At 45.5% G+C, this 18,850-nt stretch overlaps 1 protein-coding gene across 1 annotated transcript; it reads left to right on the forward strand.

Annotated features, from left to right (window-relative positions):
• The first annotated feature begins 16,790 nt into the window (after positions 1-16,790).
• B3GALT5 (beta-1,3-galactosyltransferase 5) lies at positions 16,791-18,286 on the forward strand. Its single transcript, XM_009978369.2, has 2 exons — positions 16,791-16,877; positions 17,330-18,286. Exons 1-2 carry the CDS (start codon positions 16,791-16,793, stop codon positions 18,284-18,286), a joined length of 1,044 nt encoding a protein of 347 aa, XP_009976671.1.
• Positions 18,287-18,850: the final 564 nt, after the last annotated feature.

Here is an 18,850-nt window from a genome sequence, read left to right on the forward strand (position 1 = left end):
CATCGGCTGCCGTGCGCTGAGCCTACAACCAGCATCCCAACAGCTGAGCTCCATCCCTCTGACCTGCACAGCTCCGTGGTGACTCCTGCCCATCTCCCGGGCTTTTCATGACTGCCTCACTACTGACAGGTAGAAAACAATACAGCGCTGGGAAGGAAGAAGAAGAAAGATAGATGTTAGACATGAGCCCATGTGCGTGCCTCTCTGTGAGGCTCCCCATTTTCCCTCAGAATGGATGTACCTTGCATGGTGCAACGTTATGCTCTGGCGTTTCATCCATGGTACAACCAATGGATGATTGGTTTCTCGTGCAAGCCGGGAGTAACGAGAGGGTCAGGATGGGACCTCCTGAGGACAGGGCCAGAAGGCAGGTGGCTGAGACATAACCCCTACTGCAGGATGAAAGCAAGTCCTTGTGTCTGCCCCATCCATTCCCTACCTCTAGGTCAGGCTATGGGACTGGGGTGTGGCAGAAACCCCTCCCTGAAGGGAAATCAGACCATGAGAGCGGGGAACGTGCTTTATGGCTTTGCAGCCGTTCTGGCCCAGGGTTGTGCACCCAGCTGCAAGTGCTTTTTCTTTTTATTTTTTTTTCCTTCAAAATGGGGGCCAAGACAAAGAGACACAAACAAATGAAAATCCTTTGTGTACCTCCAGTTAATTGTGCAGTGGACAAGGACTAAAAAAATCTGCTTTCCTTACTCCTGCAGGCCAAAGCCCTGAAGCATGTGATTTGATTATCATCACTGTTGTAAGGCAGTGCTCAGTGCCTGCTGCGAAAGAGGACATTTCCAGGGGGCTCAGGGAGTCACTGGTTCCTGGGGCAGATGTGATGACCCCCAGCTGTGTCCAGCACCTGGCCCCCTAGCTCCTCCCCACAGAGATGTGCCAAAGGCTCCTTCCAGGAGAGACCCGAAATGCTGCAGGCAGTGAGGGGGAAATTGTGCTGTACTTTTCCGATGGCTCTGGCATTTCATAACCTGCACTACTCATTTAAATAAGCCACGTGTCTTAGTTAAAGCCTGAATGGCTCAAATCCCAGCCTCCTGATGCCGTACCAGGAGGGATGTGGGAAGGTCCAGTGGCACCTAAAGAGCACCAGTAGTAAGCTTCTGTCCAGGGTACTCTGTCAGATCGTGGTCTCATGCTCCAGGAGGGATGTGGAAGTGATGGGAAGAGTTAACGGGACCCAGACTCTGGAAAACAGCCTGGAAAACGGGGGATGTAATCAGCTCAGATTGCTCAGCCTAGCAAGGGGGAGACTGATGAGCGAGCTGGCACCAATATGTAGGTCACCTTTGTAGGCCAAACGTTTGAGCCCTGACCAGCCATGAGGCCAGTGGGGATGCAGATGACTGGTGACCGAAACCCGCTGAGTTGTGATCGGCAGCACCGGGTCCATCCTTGGAGGGCAGGGAGGGATGAGAGCCATGTGGAGCCAGGGTTCACCTTGCACTTGTGACACCAAGATGGTTTCAGCATCTTCAGGAAGAAATATGGGTGAGCTGGAGAGAGCCTGGGGGAGAAACGCAGCACTGTGTTAATGGAGGTTATAGCTAACGAGTCCTTGCGGCAGCGGCAAGGAAATTTCCAGTGTCCAAAGTCCCCGCACTGTGGTCAGCATCAGTCAGCCTTGTGCGCTGCACCAGCGCAGAAGACATGAGGTCCTTGCCTTCACCTGCTCACAGTTTAAGATGACTGCAGGGAAACTTTTGGGCAGCTTATTCAGAAGAAACTCGAAAGGCAGCTCAGTGACAGTCTGTGTCTTCTGACAGAGGCACGAGGCAGCTCCTCTGGGCAGGATGCAAACCCCAGCCAACAAAAGCATAGCAAGAAACAAGGCAAAACACCCAAAACACCCCTACTATTTGGGTGGTGAGCTGTTCAGGCAGCTTATCAGTGGAAGCAGAAGATTTTTGTGTTGCTTACGGGCCTTAAGTCAAGCTGGGGTTCCTCTATGAAAGATAGCCTGATGTTCAGCCAAACCCCACCAAATGCAGGTGAGAGCTGCAGGGTGGTGCCCGCTGGCACATGCCGGCCAGGAGATGGATGATGGCCGGAGCTGGCAGCCTGTCGGCCATGCCAGCTGCAGGTCTGTCCTCCCCTGAAGAAACACACACTGCAGAGGGGTGCTCCTAACCCAGGCACGGCCGCCTTGCTTCCTGCAGATGTCAGCCATGACAGGGACTGTGGTTTCATATCACCTCTGCCCTTCACCAGGCACAGCCAGCATCTTCCCAGCCCACAGCATCAACTGAGGAAGAAGCAAACCAAGAGCCTGTTGCTATGAGCACATTTCTGCTCCCATTCTCAGGAGACTGCGCCGTAAGGTGCAGCGTTGGCTCTCCTCAGCAGATGGATTGCTCCAAGCTCCACTAGTAATTAGCACTGGAAATAATAACGAACAGAATGACAAAAGGCTGAGGATAGATCAGAGGTTTTATACAAGATGAAATGAAAAGTCGCAGTCCATATGTTTCAGGTCTTGCACTGAGTTAGTGCTGCTGTAATTGGTTAAGGAATAAATTCACAGCTTCAGCAGGAGGTGGAGACACTCCTGGTCTCACTGAAGTTCTTTGCAGTTTGCAAGGCCTATTCGTGATCGCGTACAGAAATAATTAGACTGTAAGAGTTTAGCTTAGCTAGCAAAAAATCGTTAGCAGTGTATGTTCAAGAAAATAAGAACACTTCTGTACCTCTGAATAAAATATCATTCATATATTGCTAGCATGCTTTCTTTTAATGGTTGGACTCCACGATCTTAAAGGTCTTTTCCAACCAAAATTACTACGATTCTTACAAATAAAGGGTAGAAGCTGGTATTAAGCATGCATGAATGAAACTAATATTAAGAACACCATATCCTTTGTGAAGATCAATTAAAGAAGTTTTTAAAACCCAACGGATGTATTTACACAGTTCCATTAACTGACTTTTTTATGTCCTTTTACTGATTAGCTTTATTCACGTATGCAAAGTTAGGGTGTGAACGGCTATGGGCAACATCAGATTTTTTCCCTCCACATGAATTTCGTGTGGAAAACTATGTGTCAAAGAGATTTTTGCATGACCGTTTGGTCTCCAGCATTTTCACAAGTGGCTTCTTGTTGGGATGTACTGTGCTACAACTGAGGTCCACCAGCCAAGTGCAACCTGCTGTGAAGAAGAATGCGAAGCAACTGAATGAGTATAACGCTTAGAGTCACATTAACAGCGTGCATGCGTTTTTTAAATGGGAGCACCGCATTCCGTAAACTTCCTTTAAAATGCACTTAACACTTTTTTTTTCCAGTGGTGTGCAGTAGACTGACTGGTAGCGCTGTTGCTGCTGTAGCACTGAACTCAACCTTGCAAAGGGAGGAAACGGTCTGGTCCCTCCCTGACCCCATCCCTGTCCCTGTCCCCTCTCCATGTGCCACCACACACGGCTGCACCCAGGACCAGCTGTACCCATCAGCACCCTGCGGAAGTGAATGGAAACAGGGTATGAAGACAGGCAAATTCAGCTTCCTTTGCTCTTTGCTCTTTAGGCAGTGGTTAGACAAGCATATCTGGATTTAAAAAAATGTTAATAAGTTTACCTACACACAGGTTAAAACTGCACCTGCCCATTCATTTGAGCACAACAGAGAAGTGGGAAAGGTAAGGTAAGGTAAGGTAAAGGTAAGGGGAGAAGGAAACATAAGACACATATGGAAGCATAAGGGTGGGTGCAGGTCAGCAGGAGAAAACCTTCAGTGCTCCGAGGGATTAAAGTAGAACGAGACACGGCCCCAGGAGCATAGGCCAGTCGAGGAGTCAGCTATGGGGAACGGTATGAAGCACTGGCTACCCACTTATTTTGTCAGCTGCTGATGCTGAGAGGTATTTAAGCCTTGTTTGCACAAGTTATTGCAGAACTTTACGTATTTTGATATAATTAAGGGAGCACTATTCCCACCTTCACCTCAGCAGGAGTGCTGTTATATAGTTAAAGCTTCGTGCGTAGTGAGGTATCTGGTGTGCCTAGTTTACCGATAGAGCTTGCCTTGCCTGCCAAAGATATGGTTTTGTATCAGTAGAATTATAATACTGTAGATCTGAGGGTAGAAACCATTTTGCTACTATAAGAGTAGGTTTTATTGGTAACGATTTTCCTCATATTAGATTAATCTGCCCTGCTATTAATGCCTCTATAGCATAAACTGTGCCCGTTAAAAGGATGATGCTAGTATTTCAACAAAAGTCCTCCTCCCAACTGAAATAAATCTGTGTAGATTTGCTGTAGAAAAATCTTGAAAACTTCTGTGTGAAAATTGGGTTTAATTTTGTGCAAAAGTGAAGAGCCTTGAAACTTCCAATGCAGTCAGTTTATAAAGCCGTTAAAACATCCCATACCTACACCAAGTGTGCAGCCTGTGAATCACTTACCCTCTTCAGCCTCAAGTGCTTCTCTGCCTTCCTCCACAGCTGTCTTCAGCACATGCATTCAGAACCCAAGGACACAGCCCCTATTCACGTTTCTCATAGTGCTATAAAACAAAAAGCAGCAAGCAACCAAACCAAACAATGGCATCTTCTGATGGGTGTTTGCAGTCTGACCTTATCTCTGCCTGCCTTATGCTTGAACAAGCTCGTTACGTGGAAATATTAGCTGTCACTTAGCGAGGCCATGACCTGCCAACGTTACTCATCGGGGAGATGACAATGCAGAGCCACCAGTGCAGTCGGTGTTTCAAGCTGGCACTTTCCCGCTCGAAGTAGAAAGGAGCAATGTGGGCAGGGGTGCTGAGGAAGCAGAGTTTGGGGGTGAGTCCCCTTTGGAAGGTAGAAATACCTCTTGGTTCAAGCCGAATACCCTGCTCCGTGAATCTCACCTCCTCCTCAGCCAGCTGAGTGGTATCCATGTTCTCTTTTTTTTCAATTTGATCTATGCCCTTTTGATGACTAAGGGAACAGGAAGATCATAGTTTAAGTGTATAATTTTCATTTGATGTGACAGGTTAAAGCTACGCGCATTTAGAGAAGGCTGAGATTATTTTAGTTCAATTACCACACTGATTTAGGCCCTGACTCACTCTTTGAGGCCTGACTTCATGTAGACATATGTTGACTTAAAGTTACTGCTAATGAAATATGGGCATATGTTTACATTACCCTGCTTAAACGCTTTGCTGGTGTAGGGGTGGACTTACACAGCAACTGCAATCCTGAATCAGAGGTACGGAGAAGTAGCTTCTGCTTGTAGGTTGTTGTTGGTTTTTTTTCCAGGACAAAGGCAAGATATTTCAGAGTTTATTTTCCCTTCCTCTAGTGCCCTTCCCAGACATTAGCCTGCATAATCTCCAAGCGCAATATGTGCTTTTTGGTGTGAAGTCCTGCCAGAGACCAAACGCCGTCAAGTCTCCCTGGCTTTAATGGCAGCTGGGCAGCCTAAGAGCTGCAGAGAAGCAAACTGCTAAAACTCACATAGCAAGCTGGGAGCAGTAAACTTTCACTGGCGTGGCTTGAAGGGAGTGGAAACAGGTTTGATATGAAATGGTAACACATTCCCATTTCAGTACGTTCCTCAGCCAGGACTGCCCTGCGGGCAGCCAGTGAGCGATGCCATGTGCAGGAGCAGTGTGGACATAGGGGTAAGCCCCAGCCCCCTCCGTCAGTTTCACATTTTCCATAGGAAAATGTCCTATGTCCAAGTGGAAGGCAGGAAATTTGCTTGCAGAAGCTTTTGTATGTCTAGCATCTCTTGGACTTTGTAGGTCAGGCTGTGACAAAGAAAGTGTTTGCAGTTTCCCAAAACCAAAGGAAAGGTTTTTTTAGGAACTCAGAGTGCAAAAGAGATATCCGTGCATGCAGAGCAAGGCATAGGCATTCTAGGTGCCTCAGCTAATACTTCCTCTTTAGAGGAAACTAAAGCTGCCTGGGTTTGTTTTTTTCCTTAAAAAAACAAGAAAAAGGAAACCCCCATGCTTTTTGGAGCAGTACTCTCTGCAGCAAATCTGGAAGTGGATCTGAACCTCTCTTCTTACTCATATTTCTTCTGCAAAGTAGAACAAGCAAACAGCGTTTTGTATGTCTCCCTCAGAACATCTATCCATCTCCAGCCTTGGAGCAGAGGGGGAGGAGAAAGGGAGCTGCCAGCAGCCCGTAGTGATTGATTAGTCTCCTGGTTTTTATACTGCGCTAGAACAACCTGTTTCAAAAACGGCAGCAACAAATCAAAGCAAATATTTTTATGCTGCGCTAGAACAACGTGTTTCAAAAATGGCAATGACAAATCAAAGCAAATATTTTATGCTAGAAATTCAAAACCCACTATCTTTTAGCGGGTATTTTGTCATTAAATGCGCTGCTTTATCCCTAACATTTATTTGGAAGTATTCTTTTCTGCTTGAACTTGCAGTCCTTAGGAGAGAAATGTACTTCCCTGAGGCCTTTTGCTTCAATAATTGTTGTCATGTGAAACTGACATGGATTGCTGTCACCGGGGGACAGTTTGCATATATACAAAAGTGAAAATTGCTGCACTTCTCCACTTGCACCAAGAAGTGTCGAAAGTGGCCCTGGAAAGGGATTGGACATCTCGCCTGAACTCGACCAGCCCTAAAGCAAAAGTTGGACTGTGCCCAGGGCCAAGCACTGTCCTGAGCCTGAGCTGGTGACCGAACGGCAAAGTGTCAGGGGTCAAGCAAACACGGGGATCCCAGGAGAGGGGCGACAAAGTGACCGGGCAGAGAGTGGAGACTGAGGACTGGGACACAGGTGCTGCCTCCCCACCGATGCCGCTGCCTGGGAGCATGGGCAGGCTGGTGTTTGCTCCTCTTTGCCTTTTTCACCAGGTTTTTGTTACTCATCAGGGGAAAAATCCCACATTTGAGGCTCCTGGGGTGCGTCAATGCCACCTTCTTAATAGGGGGAGGTCTCTCTCCCACCGTGCAAACCAAGGCAGCGTGGCTCGTAATTGGGAGCACGGAGCTGAACTTTCCCAGCGCCAGGGAGGGCTGGCTCTGCTCTGACACCATTTCCCGCTCCGTCAGCATCGCTCCCGTGCCTGGGATGCCATTGCCTCCCCCCCTCCCATCCGAAATAACATCCAAAATCAAAACGTTTGCAGACAGTTCCTAACTCCCTTCCCTGCCGATGGAGCTGCAGCGGTACAGTAGGTCTCTTACCGACGGGAGAGAGGGAGGGAAGCAGGGAGAGGGAGGGAGAGAGGGAGGGAGCAGGGAGAGAAGGAAGAGACAGGCAGGGAGCTCAGGTTACCGCTGCCGCATCGCTGCCTTCCCTCGCTTCTCTTCTGGCTCCGGAGCCGCAGACGATCGTGCACCGCCTCGCTCGGGATGGCCGGGCCGCCAGGGGACCGGGAAAGACTTCACGAACCGTGAAGCCGGTGCCTGCCGCTGGGCAGGGCAGCCTGCCCGCCGCCGCAGATCCCGCCCAACATGACCAGAGCCACCGGAGGATGCGTTGCAGGAGTCTGAGGTGAGGAGGTGCACCCTTCTTTCCATAACTCCAAGTGCAGGTATGACCGCGGCCGGGGGTCACCGACTTTCCAAAACTCAGTGGCTGCTGTGGTTGCGTCAGGAGGGTAAGATAAGAGGCAGTGGCGGGTGCGACTGCGCTTTGAAGACCGGGATGAAAGTCCAGACCTCCCTATCCAGGGAAGCGACTTGCCTGAGCCCAGCGAGAGTTCGGCCGAGGGCTCCAGATAGCAATGCCCATCCTCTGGTAGAACAGGCGATGAGGTGCATTGTGCTAATTGGCACGAGGTGCAGACTAATTTGACAGTAAGAAGGTTGTAATAAGTAATTACCTCATTTGTCAGAGGATTTAGCGTGTGCTTTAACACAGGGAAACATTTGGGCAGCCTGTGAAGCTGTCCTCAGATAAAGACCAGGACCAGTTTAGGACAAATACAGGGTGACGTTTTCCTCGCTGTCCTACGTGTTTGCCGAGACCTTGGACAAAATGCTTAAAAAGAAGAAGATCCATGAGGTACAGGTAAGTCCTTAAAAAAGCAGCCATTGGGCCTGAGCCTGCAAACATTACTGTGTGTAATCAGCACTTTTAAAGCCAAGTAGTTATTTACAAAGGATTTACCAGCATGAAGGCCCCACAGTGGGATTTCTGTTCCTTTGCTTGCTGCCTTAGTCCTGCTAATCAAAAATGGAGCTGGACACCATCCCTCCCAGTCAGTATTTGGGGTGATGAGGGGAGCCTGAGCAGCTGTCCCTGGACTGTCTGTTTTTACCAGGTGGAAACGACATGATGCCTACCTAGGAACGCTATCCTCCAAAAGTACCAGATTGTTTCTTTAATAGACATGTAAATGCAGACTTAACTCAACTGTTGTATTGATAAGGGAAGAATAAAGCTCCAACCACTGAAAAACGACTGTGCCAAGAGGCAGCAGGAAATGAAAGGGCACAGAACAGCAGGAGCACTGGGCTTACCTACTCTGTGCAAGTGCTGCTTCAGCTTAAAATAGGGGAAAAAAACATCTGAAAGGTAGCGTCCTGACAAATTCTCATCCTGCAGTGATGCTGGCAGGGCTGAGCAGCACTCCAAAAGATTTAAGAGTGACATTGGAATGTCTTTATTGGTAATGTTTCCCATTTTGAACATTTTTTGTACAATCTGCATAGCTATCTCCTCTCTGCAGTGCTCTTACTTCTTAATGTAATGTATTACTTCTTTATTCATGTATCTTGAGATTGCTACCGATGGAGAAGAGCAAGACCCTTATCCTGTCTGAAATACCTTTTGCAGGTTTATTTTTCTTTTTCCTTAAAATGAAAAATCCAATGTGTAGCACTACTTGCAAATAAGGGTGCAATAAATAATTTGTTTTGGGGGGACACAGACACATACATACATACAATTTTTGAAGAATAGTGCTTCTATAGCTCAGAGAACCAGGCTTTTGGAGTTCTAGCATCAACAGTAAGAGCTTAAAGAAGAATTTTTCTCATTGCTTTATTTGTTTATGAAGGTAAAAGAGTGGCTGTGAGTTGGATTTTGTTCCGATTCAGCACATTGAACCACATGGGTTTATACAGGGTAAAGTTGCTCTGATTCATCCCATCATGGACAATTGTTTATGTTTGGTGAGATATGGAGTTTGGAATATAGCAAGTAAAGTAGCAATTGTATTAAAATTGCTGATTCATAAGGCAATTCTTAAAAAAGTTAAATATGCTCATTAGCTAAATGGAAGATGGGGGTATTATAGGAACAGAGGGAGCATTAGAAGAAGCGAGTCTGTTAGCATTGAAGAGAAACCCCGAAAGGGACGTTTGGTACACAGGGAGTGAAGGGAAGACAGAGACAGAAAGAGAAGACTTTACGTTGAATGTTTGGAAAAAATTACTACCAAGACGAGAAAAGGTCCTTCTGGGAGAGCAAGGAGGGAGCGCCCCAGAGGCACTGCTATTTTCCCTGCCTGCAAGAGAGGATGCCTCTTTGCTGGTTGCCTGCCAACCGTGTTTCGATAGCCTGTGGAAGTGGATTAAGTCAAAACTGTCCAAATACACTCCTAAAAAGGACAAAAAGCATCTGCACCGGGGGACGGACTGTAATGGCTGTCCTGTATAGTTTCTCTGCATTGATAGTCTGAACTTTGCAACAGGGTGCCTAACAGCCCATGTTGCAACCTCCACTGCAACATCTTTCTCCTTCTGGAAAAAGGATCTGGCCTTACTAAATATTCAAGCTGACATTTTAGTGGGCTTTTTAAGGGCCAGGATTCATCAAGAAAACTTTGCAGGCAGCTTGGGAAAGCGGAATGATATTTTAAAATAGAAGTAAGCTTTCTTGACTTGGCTAAAATCCCTGGAAATACATTTCTTTTTGACTCTTCAGATGTAGTGCTTCTTTCCTGTGAAGCAGGAAAGCTCCACCTCCTGCCAAACTTTTTGCTGTTTTTCAGAGCAAAACAGCATTTTGGTCTAAAGGTGCTGTTTTGCTTTTCCAAATGAATGTCATGAGCAAGTGGTCATGGTTGGGTAGATGAAATCAAGGTGCATCAAGAGCTAATGGCTCTTGATGATTTTTCAAAAAAGAGGAAGTTACAGCCTCTGATTCAGAATATCTCTGTGCCACAAATGCCTTTTCTCTGTGAGAATAGACTTGCCATCATCTTTTTTCTCCTTCAGGCATTGGCCACCTGGTTAGTCTCAGAGGCAGAACCCAGAGGCACGTGGATGAACCTCTAGTCTGGGCCATTGCAACCATTTTAGTAACGGAAATCTCCACACCCGAGGTGACACTGCTGTATCTGAATAGGAAGGACTGTGTTGTCAAGTGGATGAGACACGTGAATGTTTGTTCTTTCCCTTGCAATAATACAGACACACCTTTTTAATGGATGAAGATCACATGCGAAACTCCTCCCATGCCTGTGCATTGCCTCAGAGAGAGCTGCTGTGTAAAGGTTATGCTAAAAAAGCCAGTTGTATGCATATATCTGTATACATCTGTATTATGTATATATGCATGGCATTTCATTGAGATTAATATTAATCCAGAATTTAACATATCACTCTAATATGTTTTTTTCCCCTAGAACTATTAAATTCAAAACGTGACTTGTTTCTACTCTTCAGCTTTTTTGTTGGTTTTTTTTTTTTTCCTCTTCGTATTAAAATTCAAAGTGGTAAATAAAACTGGCCAAACCTTCTACAAAGAAGATTCAATCTGCTGTTAAAGTTACAGGGTCAATCACCTAAATGGGTATTAGTAACATAATGACAGAGTATAAGCCAGGCAACGCAGTAGGATTTGAAAAGCAGTTATAATAATGCTCCTTTTCTATCTGTTGTCTAAATTGATTGCTTAGGATTTGGAGATGGGCACTCCCGCCATGGGTCTGTGATCGCAGGCGAACGGCTCACCTGCTCCCCAGAGTCAGCTCCCTGGCCATAAAACATGGAGAGCCAGAGGCTTATTTTAAGCACCAAAAGCACCCACCCTTCAGAGCCCCTCTCCCCACACACACCCCATTGTGGCAGGCTCGGGCTAACGCAGAGGTGCCTGGGGAAGAGCTGGGAAAGCTAACCCCCCCTAGCGGCATGGCAAAAAAAAAAAAAAGCGCCAGAAAGTCAGAGGAAAAAAAATGACCCAAAACAAAACAAACAAAAAAAAAAAAGAGGAAAAAAGAAAGGAAAAAATCAGGGAAAAGATTTGGCTGTAGATAAAGTGCCTAGCAACTCAGTGCTTAAATGGTAGAAACTGGCATGTATGAAGCAGAGGAACAATGTCTTGCTTTGACTCACTGACAGACTGACAAGGAGAGACAATCCTGGTAGCAGAGGCTGGTGAGAGGTAGCGGAAGGAAAAAGGTTTCCCGTGGTCTGACAGCAAGGGTGGCAGAAAAGTTTTTCCCTTGTCCTGTATCCTTTTCAGGTTTCCAACCTTCTTGCCTGCCAGTCTTGACGTGTGGTTTGGGCAAGGACATTGTTAATACATGTTATCATAAAAACCACTCTCCAAAAAGTGGCATTTTGAAGTGCCAGGAAGGAGACGTTCAGCCTCATCGCCTGGGTGGCTGTTCACAAGCAGTTCTTTCGGTTGGAAAAGGCACCATCAGCTCAGGAGGCTTTGCGGGACGCTGCCACCGAATGCACGGGACAGGAGGAACCTGCCAGTGCTCCCAGGGGACAAGGCAGGGCAGTCTGTCCCTGTGTGACCCTTTATTTCGACTAGAGGTTCACCACCACTGTTTTTGGTAGTCCTGTGTGGGACTTGAGCGGGTGCTGCTGTTCCTGATGAGGTCTGGTAGGTGCCGGGCAGTGTCCTGCTCTAGGAGTGGAGGGACAGACAAAAGCTGGAGGGTCAGAGGCACCTGATGATCCCTCCCTGACTTCTGAGCTTGGGCTAAGGGGGAAACCTGGCTAAAGATGTCATCTTTGAGAGCTCCAAGCTGGCGACTGCTCCTCTGAAATGCTTGCATTGAGGGAAAAATAAATGTTTCCTGCGGTACTTGATATTTTCTTATTGTTTATGTGCACTTAATTCCTCTTCATGTCCTGCTGAGCTTCTGAGAAAGCAATTTAGAGGCTTTACTGAAACAAAAATCAAGTTAGCAGATATTATTAGTACTTATACCAGGGCTCATGTTACTTTAGAATATTAGGAAAGGAAAATGAGAATATCGTTGCCAACTTTAACTGCAGTATTTGAGGTTGTAACTCCTGTTTATGCACTTAAATCATGCCTCTACTTTTGGGTCTGCTTTGTCGCAGCTGCTGTGTCTCTGTCTGCGAAGCGGGGACTCTTGCAAATGGTCAAATGATCTTTGGTCATTTATAGTCGGATCGATCATTCCCTGCCCGATGTGTGCAACCTCAATGCAAAGCCAATGCCAATCGCCCACTGAACTCAGTGGCATGACTGTAGCTTTGTCCTAGAAAAATGAAGAAAACTTTATTTCTCTAAATTGATATTTTGCATTTGTTTCTCAGGGGAACTCTAGACCTACTTACCTCTCTCTGCCTCAAGCCAGATTGCTTTTCTTGATCTATAGGGCATTTAGTCTTGATCTCTTGGTGCCGTTTAGATAATTATACTCATTAACAGATCTAAAGGAGGTATCAGATTAATTTCGATGGAATAACTAGGCTTCGTCACAGAAGTTACCATTGCCCTGTGCAACACGAAGAGTTACACAAGGGTCAGTGGTGTGAATGGAGAGACCCTAGAGCCCATCTGCTTACCACGGCAGAACACGGGAGGAAGTTCATGCCACTGGTGGAAATAGGTACTTGCAAAGCAGAGGGCTGCAGTTTGACTGATTTGGATCACAGACCTTCACCATCACCGTCTTTTCTTCATGTGTTCGTTTCAGGTGTGTGCGAGAGGAGCGCCAGGCTGCAGGCTCCTGTTGCCCACACTGCTTGGGTCCACCCTTTTGTGCAAACCTCCTCTGGATATGCGCAGAGCCACGAAACACCGTGCTGGTCCGTTTAAACCAACCGCTCTCCAGGACACCAAGCAGGTAATTTTTTGGCAATGCCCTACATAAAACATTTTTCAGTTGGAGCCGTAGGAGATGGGAAAAGGTTTTGAGAATTGCAAACTGCAATTTCTGCCTCAGATTAGACAGAAAACTGAAATAAAACTTCACGCAAAAGGATTTTCTACAAAACCAGAAAGATTTGTTTTGATGCAAAAATACTGCATGCTGTTCAAAATGACCGCTAGAAAAGAGATTTGTTCCTAGTAAGTCTCCATTACTTTCTGGACAACTTCCTGCAGACTTATATTAACATCTTAATATTAACACTTCATATTAACATCTCCAGGGCTGTTCCATGGAGATACGTGCATGCAGGCTGGAAATCGTGAATCACAGACTGTATTGTTTGTCAGATGCAGGCAAAGGAGGAACGATACAGTGACAGATAATTTATAAACCATGGGCCTTGTCACACCTAACCTATGCTCGTATCTCTGCTGTAGAGCAAGATAACTTAAGTTGGATGATGACAGTTTTGCTAAATGTGGTCACAGCCATGTTGTCCTGTTTAAACATGACAGAAGCCATTGTTCTCCAGCCGTCCTTCATCCTTCAGATAGCCATTCTCCCAGGCAGTAGAAGATATAGAGCATTTGCTTCACCCAGGAAGCTAAACCTGCTGCTCGCAGGTGGGGTGAAGGACAGGACAGGTGCTCAGCATCCCAGGGGTAAGGAGGCAATATCAGAGCAATTTAATTCCCAGATATGTCAACTTAAGTGGTCCAAGGAACCAGCGTGCTTGTATTATTATAAAGTGCTTTCTAACTTTCAAAATTTTCCCTATTTATTTTTCACCTGATAACAAGAAGGAAATTGACGATTTTATAAGAAAAATGGCCTCAGCAAGAGGAAGCTGGTCTTCTCTCTGTCACCCTTTCCCTTGTTGTTCTTCCAGTAAATGCCAACCTCATAACATATTGCCAAACTTGGGTGCTTGGGACACCAAGGCCATAGCTGTGCAAACGCTTCTTTTCCAACAGCCTCCCCCATCGCACCATGGGCTCCCTCTGGTCTCAGGGCATCTGGGGCAACTCTTCTCTCCTTGAGCTCTGAAGAAGAAAAAGTTAGAGACAGGGCCATCAGATGAGACATCTCTGCGCACTCCCGCACAGAATCATAGAATGGTTTGGCTTAGAAGAGACCTTAAAGATCATCTAGTTCCAACCGCCCTGCCCTGGACAGGGACACCTTCCCCTAGACCAGACTGCTCAAAGTCCCATCTAAACTTACCTTGAACACCTCCAGGGATGGGGCATCTACAACTTCGGGCAACCTGTTCTAGTGCCCCACCATGCTCTGAGAGAAAAATTTCTTCCTTATATCTAATCTAAATCTGCCCTCTTTCAGTTTAAAGCTGTTGCCCCTTGTCCTATCACTACATGTTCGCTGAGCTTACCCGGAGAGGGAAGTTTGGGGAACTGGCACTATACTGGGGAAAGACTGTTGTGAGAGTGAAACAGGGGAGAAATGGGATTGCAAGAGAAGACAGGGCAAAGTCCCATACAAATGGGGAGGCTAAGACTCCTCCACTGCACCTGGTTCAGGGGCTTGTGTGGATCTGCAGGGACGGAGGTCATGGTGACGAGCTGCAGCTCGGGTGAGTCCCCAGAGCCAGGTGCCACATGTTATCTGGATGGTTCCCTCCTACACGCAGCTGGGGATGCGGAGAGAGCTGATACACCAGTCTGGGAACGCTCAAAGTGGTACTGGTGTGATCTGGGTCCTTGCAAGCTTTCCCTCCTCTAAAACCCTCCACAAATATCTCTTGGATAACTGCAAATGTTTCATTTGAGAAAAAAAGAACACCGTTCCTGTCAGTTCCAGATAAGCTCAAACTTGCTTTAGTAATTAAACCGATGACAAAAGCTGTTGTTTTCCAGCTTCCACACAGTCAGTACCAAATGAGACTTCGCTCTGTGAAGTGTGCCTTTCTTATCAAGGCCACTGCCTACCCACTGTTGATAGGCAGGAACCTGCTCTGAAATCATAGAGGTACATACATGTGATTTGACAATTTAGAAAATGTGTTTTACAATTTAGCAACGTTTGCATTGCCTGGGTGCTTGTGTGTGTGTGTGTGCGTGTGTGTGTGTGTGCATTTATATACCTGTATAACGTATACTTCTTCACACATGGACTGAAAAAGGAACACAGTCTGGCTCTGGATAGGCAGTAAGGCAGTATGCCAGAACACACGCTGGGAGGCCGCTTTCCCAGTCATCCAGAACAGGGACCTTTTCTATTTTTTTTTTTTTTTTTTAGGATGTGTTACCAGTGATCAAGCCCAGAAACAAGAAGTAAATATGGTCAAGTCACAGCAGTCTGATTCTGTCAAAATCAGGTAAGATGAGTATGTTACGTTATTGTTTCTTGCTCTTGAGTATTTCTGAAAAGGTTTTAATGAGTTTTAATAGAAAACTACTCTCAATTACTTTCTTAATTCAGTATTTGAAGGGCTTTTGTTTGTAATGTTCTGGAATTCCTGTGACAGAGAAATGTCAGACCCTCAAAAAGTCTTGTGAGAGCCAGTGACAGAAGCAGACCCTTTCTGCAGCTCTGTTGTCAACCTCAGAACATCATCCTTTCCTGAAAACACTATTTTCAGGATATTCATGTGCTTCCTCCCAGGCCACTGAAGAACATGAGAACAGATGCAGAGCAGATTTTCGTATAATCTTTTGTGTGTGTATATATACACATATGCATATGAATATTCTCACACAATTTTACATATGTATTTAATTAAAACAAATTTTAAGTTAATCGCAAGACTACTGTGAGCTATACATACAAGAAAAAACAGATCTGAGGAATACTCTATTTAAAGATAAAGCTAATTTGAACACAAGTGGCAGAAGAAATGTGAATTTTTGAAATAATTTCAAAATTCATTAGTGAATCATTGCAAAAATGCATTTCACTGTGGGAGGAATTTCAATAAACCAGGACTCCAGTTCTAATTGTTTCATGCTTTTGACAATACCAACTGAAGTTAACGGAACTATTCTTACTGGTAAAATGAGCTGGATTTAGTCCCAGGAACACCTGGCTGCACTTTACAATGAACTTAAGCCTTCAACGCAAAACCTTTTTATTGCTTAGAAAGGGGAATTTGAGCAAAAGGGTGGTTTTGGGGAGTCTAGGTAGAAAATCCTTGGTTGGAAGGCAGAGCTCAAATTTCTCTGAAATATACAGCTCTGGAGATTGTAAAACTCGTTTTGCTATATTTTCAGATGGGAAGTCAGATCCAATTCTTCGTTAAGAAGGGCTGAAGCAGAAGGGAATGTGCTTCCCCCGGTAAAAATTCCCCCATCCTAGTGCTCTAAAGCAGTAGCTGGTGGGCCCATGGGTTAATGGAATGAATAACTGAAGCATTATACTCTTCTCACCAGGTTAATTTATGAAGATGTGTAATTTTTTTGGCACTTTGACCTTTTTGAGTTTATATCAATAATTTTTCTCTCTCTCAAAATTTATGCTAGATTTTTAACCAGATACACAGCACATTCATCTATTACAAGGATGAATGAATGAACATTGTTGTTATTGTTTGGATCTCTTTCATTTAGAAAGGAGAGGAGGGTATGGAAACCCCCGTCTCACCTCAGTATGCCCTAGTAAGTCACCTAAACTCTGCAACAGGTGAAACATCCAAATAATCTGACTCACTGTTGTCTTTTTTTTTCTGAGTAGCTGACCCAACATCAAGTACGTGACTCATGGCCCCTCCAGCAACAAGATCAGGAGCAGTTTCTGGGTTGGTGTAAGAGCCCTGCAGGACGCCAAGAATTTGAAGATGGGAAGAACCTGGCTGGATCTGCCAGTTGGCCAGCACTTGCTGGCTCTGGGGCACAGGCACTTTTCAAACAAATGGAGGAACATGGTATTTAAAAAAACCTATTGCTCTTATTCTCTCTCATCTGGTATGGGCAAACATCTGCTGCTTCTCCACTCTCTGGCTTGTGAAAGCCCTGGTGGGTCAAAGTCATGGTTTGTAAGACGCTAAAAATGGGGAGGAGGCCTGAAGCGTCAGGCAGTGTAACCTGGTATCAGTGGACACGCTTGTGTGGATTTCTGAGAATATGCTGGCACGGGGGGCAGATTCAAGTAAGCATGAGCGTGAATTTGACTGTTAGCAGAACATCTTGTGGGAATGATACTAAGAAAAATGCATGTGGGTGAGTCCCCTGAAATAGGTAGCTTTCAATTAGAGATGACCTGGCCTTAAATCCCTATGCAGGGAGTTTGGTATACAGCATGGAAAGGAACTAGTTTGCTGGGTTGGTTTTTTTTTTGTTTGTTTGTTTTTAATGTGCTGTTCCTTGTTTCTTTCAGATGGATTTCGGAAAATTCAGGCTGTTTCTTTGCCTTGTAGGGCTCAGCTGTGTTAGCTTCTGGGTTTTTTACCACAATTTGACTGAATACTGTATATTCTGTGAAAACAGCCAAGATTACATATTCCCCATGGAGACTTATAGGAGAATCGGAGGAAACTTCTTGCAGCTCCCGGATATAGACTGCCATAAGAACCCACCCTTCCTTGTCCTGCTTGTGACATCCTCATACCACCACGTCGATGCCAGGATGGCCATCCGGCAAACCTGGGGGAAGGAGAGAATAGTTGCTGGCAAGCGCCTGGTGACGTATTTCCTCCTGGGAAGCACTGTGAATCTCAGCCAGCAGGCTGAGATTGCTGCTGAAAGCCAAAAGTACAAAGACATTATTCAAAAGAATTTTACAGACACATATTACAATTTGACTTTGAAGACCATGATGGGAATTGAATGGATTCACAGATTCTGTTACCAGTCCAGCTTTGTGATGAAAACAGACACAGATGTGTTTGTCAATGTTTTTTACCTCACTGAGCTTCTTCTAAAGAAAAAGAGGACCACTAGATTCTTCACAGGCTTTTTAAAACTGCAAGAATACCCCATAAGGAAAAGAGAGAGTAAGTGGTACGTAAGTAGAGAAGAGTATCCGGGAAAGACCTACCCGCCCTTTTGCTCTGGGACTGGCTATGTTTTATCCACTGATGTTGCTAGTCAGATCTACAATGTTTCAGAGAGCATTTCGTTCATTAAACTGGAGGATGTATTCATAGGAATGTGTCTTGCCAAATTAAAAATTCGACTGGAGGAGCTTCATTCAGAGCAGACATTTTTTCCAGAAAGGATTAGTTTCTCCGTTTCTCGCTTTAAGAAAATTGTGATGTGCCATGAAGTAGAACCATCTGAGCAGCTGAGCTACTGGAATCACTTAGTGACAGAAAATCACGGAGGAGTGCTCTAGCACCTTCCCTGCTCGAATTAACAAACTGAAATTCTCTGCATTTACAGGGCTGCGCTCGACTCCAGCAAAACTCCCCATTAACTCTAGACTCATCATGTTAAGGACTTTTTTAACAGTTATTTCAATCTGCATTTCTGCCCAAGAACATGCAAACCTCTTCCTCTCCCATTTATTCCCACCTCTTTGCATCCTTTCTCTACACGAGTTACAATTATTATTTTTTTCTGAAAGATGCAGGCCTGTAAACTGCCCTCTCCATGGACCAGATCTCCAAAACTTGCTCTTACAGGACTGAGAACACTTCTGTGGTGCCAAACTAAAGGTTAAAGTACTTTTGTTCAGAGCAGAAATTTTCACCCTCTTCTTGCCCCGGCCCCCTTGATAGATTACTGCATTTGCACCCATCTGTGCAGGCATTTAAGAAAAGGTATTTGTAGCTGTCAGGACGTCCCCTTCCTGGCACAGGGAACTGCAGCCCTGCCCTTGAAGCCAGCTCCATGTGGGCAGAACTACATCCGGGAATAGATCTCTCCTTCAGTCTAAACAAATACTTTGCAGAGGTGG

Source organism: Tauraco erythrolophus, chromosome 1, assembly GCF_009769465.1.
Source record: "Tauraco erythrolophus isolate bTauEry1 chromosome 1, bTauEry1.pri, whole genome shotgun sequence".
Classification (NCBI taxonomy): Eukaryota; Metazoa; Chordata; class Aves; order Musophagiformes; family Musophagidae; genus Tauraco; species Tauraco erythrolophus.

Bases quoted from the DNA above. Each gene is read 5' to 3' on its own strand.
- B3GALT5 (XM_009978369.2), top strand. From the start codon at position 16,791: ATGGGAAGAACCTGGCTGGATCTGCCAGTTGGCCAGCACTTGCTGGCT. The intron at 16,878-17,329 runs GTATTTAAAAAA...TGTTTCTTTCAG, and splicing joins CAAACAAATGGAGGAACATG to ATGGATTTCGGAAAATTCAG.